At 35.6% G+C, this 5593-nt stretch overlaps 1 protein-coding gene across 1 annotated transcript; it reads right to left on the reverse strand.

Annotated features, from left to right (window-relative positions):
- Positions 1-2359: 2359 nt before the first annotated feature.
- Positions 2360-4512, reverse strand: LOC103423358 (uncharacterized). Its single transcript, XM_029090829.2, has 4 exons — positions 4193-4512; positions 3724-3835; positions 3295-3366; positions 2360-2913 (listed from the first exon to the last, which is right to left on the reverse strand). Exons 1-4 carry the CDS (start codon positions 4324-4326, stop codon positions 2833-2835), a joined length of 399 nt encoding a protein of 132 aa, XP_028946662.1. The 5' UTR covers positions 4327-4512; the 3' UTR covers positions 2360-2832.
- Positions 4513-5593: the final 1081 nt, after the last annotated feature.

Raw genomic sequence — 5593 nt, forward strand, 5'->3', positions numbered from 1 at the left:
TACCTGAATACCTCAGTTTCCCGGAAAGCAGCATGAATTAAGAACTGTAAGGGGGCACATGCATCACGTTAAGTCTTTGATGGTTTAAGTAATCAATGAAGCTAAAAACTTTCAAACTGGAGTGCTTATGGGGTGTGTTTCGCGGTTGAGAGCATATGGATTGGAAAAAATGAAAAATGCAGTGAATTTGGTTATGCTGAATCTTTTGACCCTTGATGATATAATAACCTATTGAACGCTGCACTTCAGCTTCTCAGCCTCAAGCTCCTGTTTCAAGGAAAATATTTTCAACACTGGTAAGAAAAGGAAGGATTGAAATCTAAACCCGCTTCAACAGGAATATAGGGAAATAGAGTGATATTAGCACCCATACTTACTTAGTCATTAACCTAAAAAATGCTTCCATAAAGCTTGGGAAATTGGTTTCAGCATGGAATTCATGAACTAGGACTATCTTATCCTTTTGAAACAAAAGCTGCTGACTGTATTTTGCCAATTGACTTGTCTTCTTTCACACCTACTGCATTTCAACCCTCAAATTCATGAAAATAAATAAATAAATAAAACCCCTTTTCCTTTGTCATTTTTCAACACTATGGATAGATGCTTTAAGTGATTACATAATTATCCGCATCAAAATTCTCATAAACTAGTTCTAAAAAAAAACTTTAACAGAATGGGAATATACGTTATTTGTGAGAAGGAGCAGAGGAAATGACAAAAGGAGGTATATATGCATCTAGGTGATATAACCCTTCATGTTACTTTTTTTAAGTGCCTAACTAAAATAACTTACCCTTAGCGCGGATATACACCTCTTTCATTTCCTCGGCTCTTTCTCACAAATAATGTATATCTCCATTGAATGAAAGTTTCTTCAGAACTAATTTAGTGAGAGTTTTGATGCAAATAATCATGTAATCAATTGAAACATCTATGATTGGTGCTGAAAAATGACAAATTGGTGGTTGGTCTTTGTTCATGGAACCGAGGGTTGAAAAGCAACATGTGTGAAAGAAGACAAGTTGATTGGCAAAATACGGTTAACTTTTCTTTCAAAAGGATAAAATAATAACAATTCAGGAATTTCACGTTGAAACCAATTTTCCATCGTTTATGAAAGCATTTTTTAGGTTAAGGACCAAATAATTATGCTTCCATCTCCTAGATTATTCTTAAAAATAGTACATTATGGCCATACAAATATATTAGATTTTGACATCATATGTTCAGGTGTGCAAATGAGAAAATCTCGTGGGCGACGGTTGATGAATAAGAACAACATACGTCAAGTTGTCCAAGAAATATAATTATAATAGGTAACAGAGTGCATTTTTCTAAGAAGATGTATATCTTTTCTTTTTGGTAAGTGTTTAACTCTTGCATTAGCCTATATCTCAATTTCCATGTCGATTAGCACGAGATATGTGTTCGAAGGTGTAAGAGAGAAGAAACAGCGAGCCAGTTAACAATATCTCCTCCCTTTTTACGAGTGGCGATGTAGAACAACAGTCATGACGGTTGGTAACGGCGGTGTAAGGCTTAAGAAACCATGACTAACTTGCTCTTTGAGCACCTTGACCATTACTATATAAAGGTTTCAACCCTTGCTGTTTTCTTGAACAATTTGTCCCACAGAGAGAAGGGTATATCAGTGTGCAAGGACTTAAAAAAATAGTAAAACAGGTAATATGCAATGTATCTTAAATCCTTAATCTAAATTCAACCTTGTTTGTAAATCAGATAATTACCGCTTCAAGCATCCTTCTTTTTTTCTTCTTTGGAAAGATGGGTTTGTTCCATTTTCATACATACTAGACCGAAGTTTTGATTACGATTAACCTTCTGTTTAATCTCTGTTCTTCAGTTTGATGAGCTGATTGAGATGATGGACACCAAGAGCAAACTGGCTAAGCGACGAAAGGTATCTTCCATAAGATCTCTTGGCTAATTTCGATTAGTTTATCTTCTAAATCTTACTTATGAGCATGCTAATATGCAATGTGAACAAGTTATTGTTCTTCTTTGGTTTCATGCATGACAAAATTCTACAACTGCTCCTGCCCCAGCAAGTCAACAGGAGGACAATGAAGTGTTAGTGCAGACAATAACAAGATTTCTCCATGACCTGAGAACCAACCCTGCACAACCCCCGGAGATCGAGAATAGCTCTCTTCATGTAGGGAAAGATTGCAGCAGACTAGCAGAGAAGCAATTATCTTAAGTAGTAATTGTATTTAGTGGTAATAAGTGACTAATTACTCCTGTGTGAATGTCTACTACAGCAAGGTAAAACTCTTTATCCAGTTTTTCATTTACTTATAAATGTCTTTAACAAAAACAAAAAACAAAAAACAAATGGGAAAATTACCATTAGTATATAACAATAATAGACCTTTGAAATAAAGCCATACGAAGTTACGAACAGACACCCGGACATCCAAAATTTCACATATTTCAATTACAACAGGGAATTTTACAAGGAATAGAAAATGGTACTTTCAAGGTTGAACAATTTACATTGGCTCCCGATCATGAAGATAAGTAAGATGCAAAACAGAAAAAATTGTTGTATATTCAGTAGAAGAAAAGCAGTCATTACCCGAATACCTCAGTTTCCCGGAAAGCAGCATGAATTAAGAACTGTAAGGGGGCACATGCATCTCGTCCAAAACTTTCTTTGATGGTTTAAGTAACCAATGAAGCTAAAAACTTTCAAACTGGAGTGCTTATGGGGTGTGTTTCGTGGTTGAGAGCATATGGATTGGACAAAATGAAAAATGCGGTGAATTTGGTTATGCTGTATCTTTTGACCCCTGATGATATACTAACCTATTGAACGCTGCACTTCAGCTTCTCAGCCTCAAGCTCTTGTTTCAAGGCTTCCATCCGTTTTACTAAGGCCATACTTTCCTGGAAAATATTTTCAAGACTTGTAAGAAAAGGAAGGATTCAAACCTAAGGGAATTTTCAAACACACTACACTAGCACATCATTGTCTATCAGAACCAATAAGGGAGAGGAGAGAGAATTTTGACGTAACATCAAAATCTGCAGTTTGTACACATTATTTGGGTGCATAACATAAGTTGGTTTCTAACAAAAGGTAATTAATAATACGAGCAAGCCATCCTCAGCATGATCTCTAATGACCTCTTTAATCAGATTTACTAAAGGGTGCATAAAAGCGAATAATATTGAAAGAAGATAAACGTTTATGAGGAAAAAGAACGAAGTTATGAGACATTACAAGAACTTGTGTATTAAGTCTTTTACTGAAAAGAAAGGGGTCACCTTTTGTAGATTCAACAATTTCTGGTTGACGGTAGCAGCATTTCCATCACCCTCCCCAAACAACGCCTTTATCTGTAAGGAAGACAAACGATTAATCGATCTGCAGTGCAGTGCAGAGAGATGATCATGTGGTTAGACTGATCCATTCTTTAACAAGTCATTTAACTCAAGGATGCCCTTCCAAAGATTGAACCCAAACCCACGTTGACAGGACTTTAGGGAAATAGAGTGATAGCACCCATACTTTAGTTTTTCCAAAGTGGTTTTAATAATTTTCGATGCAGAGATCACTTTCAAAGACTAATCTTGCTTTGACAATCCTTACTATTTTAAGCATGCAATGACACTCTCCAAAATTCATACGAAAACTCTAGTTGTTGAACAAGTTGTGCAAATAAATTTAAAAGAAAGGAAGAATACGGTGTGAACCTGTTTGAGTTGATTCATACACTTGGTAGCCTTCTCGGCTTCTTCATCGTATTTCAGCCTCCACTCAGCAGATTCATCCATTGCTTCCCTATTCGCAAGGTCGAACTGCCGCCTACAAGATTTCGATAGAACAAACATTTCATTCCATGAAAAATTTATTAACATTTCTGTCATATGAAGCTCTAAAAATTAAAGGGTACATTTGAGATCATATAATAATAGTAATACAGAGTATGAACCAACAAGATGAGCCAAACCACAAAGTTAGAATTTCTCATCAATCACTAATGGAAAGTAAAATCCAAGAAATTGGGCTTGATTTAATTTAGATTATATCTAAAGGGTATTCATTCATTCATTCATTCATTCATTCATTCATTCATGGAATCCACAAAACTATGAACCCTCAAAAAAAATAAAAATTGAGATTTGAAGTAGAAAAAGATGAGATGGGAAGCAAAAAGCAAACCTGAGGAGGTCGGCTTCGTCGGAAGAAATGGAATAGTCGATGGTCCAAAGCCGCAAGTAGACGGCAATTCCTAGAAACATGACCAGAACCAAACCCACCAGTATTTTCTTGCTCCCTCCACCTCCGCCCCCCATTTTTTGTGCTCCCAACTCTCGGTCCTTCCTTACTCAAGCTTCTGTTACCTGTTCTACGGCAGGAATAAAATACCAAAAATCTCGAACCGAAAATCCTGAAAATTTCGGTACCCAATACCGAATTAATCCCGAAATTTTGGTACGGGAATCGGTCTCAAGTTTTCAGGATTTCGTAATTCCGAACCAAACCGAAAATTATATATATATTATTTAATTTTTAAATATATAATTAGAATTTTAATAGTCTTCGGATTCTGTTGAGATTTAATCTCAACCGTTGAATATAAATCAAACCTAGATTTTCTATTGATTCCTTCAAATTCTTGGAAGTTTGTTCCATTGAGAAGCGATGAATGCATGCCAATTTATGCTGAACATGAAAACATTAGATAATGCGAGAGTATGTTGAGCAGACTTTCGTCTTCTCTATTTCTAAACGTTTTCCACTTAACATCATTTTAGTAGCTTAAGCACATTTGATTGGGTTGAACAAATGAATTTAACACTTTAATGATATCGCATAATGAAATTGAAGGGGTCTTCTTCCCCTTAATTATCAAAATTGAATGTTCTTAATGATGCTTGAAACATAGATTAACAAGGTTGTTGTCTTTCCTGATGTGCAGTGCAGATTTGCACTACATATACATGATTTTCCATTGCACAGCCAAGTTATGCAGTGCAAATTTGCAATATATACATGATTTTCCACTACACAGCCACCGCCAAATTTTGATCACTGCACAGCCCAATATATATACATGATTTGCAAAATCTGCACACTACACAGTCACAGCCAAGTTATTATAGCCGAAAAGTTGAAAAGTCCAAAAATATTTTGAGATTCCAGAAAATTTGGTTTGGGATCGGTCTTGAAATTAGGAATCCTAAAAATTTCGGTTTGAAAATTGAGACTAAGGTTTCGGTTCGGTATCTCATACCGAACCACCCTAGTTCTACCAACCATCGAAGATAATCATGCGGGTCGGGTAAGATTCTGGCCCATTATCCCATACATTATTTTTCTCTTTTGGGCCAACTTTTATCAATTTGACCGTAGGGTTTTTTTATTTATTTTTAATTTTAAGCTAATGTTAGACAAATTAAATTGGGTAAATTACATAGTAGCCCATCATGTTTGAGCTCTATTGCAATCTCATACAACATCTTTAAAACATTTCACTTTCATACCTCAAGTACTATTTTATTTCAATTTCATACAACCGTTAGATTTTCCATCCATGGATCTGTTAAATGCTGACGTGAC

Source organism: Malus domestica, chromosome 12 (genome assembly GCF_042453785.1).
Source record: "Malus domestica chromosome 12, GDT2T_hap1".
NCBI lineage: Eukaryota > Viridiplantae > Streptophyta > Magnoliopsida > Rosales > Rosaceae > Malus > Malus domestica.

What these genes read in the sequence shown, in the direction of transcription:
- LOC103423358 (XM_029090829.2), bottom strand. Translation starts at nt 4,326, where the DNA reads ATGGGGGGCGGAGGTGGAGGGAGCAAGAAAATACTGGTGGGTTTGGTT. An exon ending in GACGAAGCCGACCTCCTCAG is followed by an intron (nt 3,836 to 4,192) that starts GTTTGCTTTTTG and finishes GAAATCTTGTAG; the next exon opens with GCGGCAGTTCGACCTTGCGA. An exon ending in GTATGAATCAACTCAAACAG is followed by an intron (nt 3,367 to 3,723) that starts GTTCACACCGTA and finishes TCTTCCTTACAG; the next exon opens with ATAAAGGCGTTGTTTGGGGA.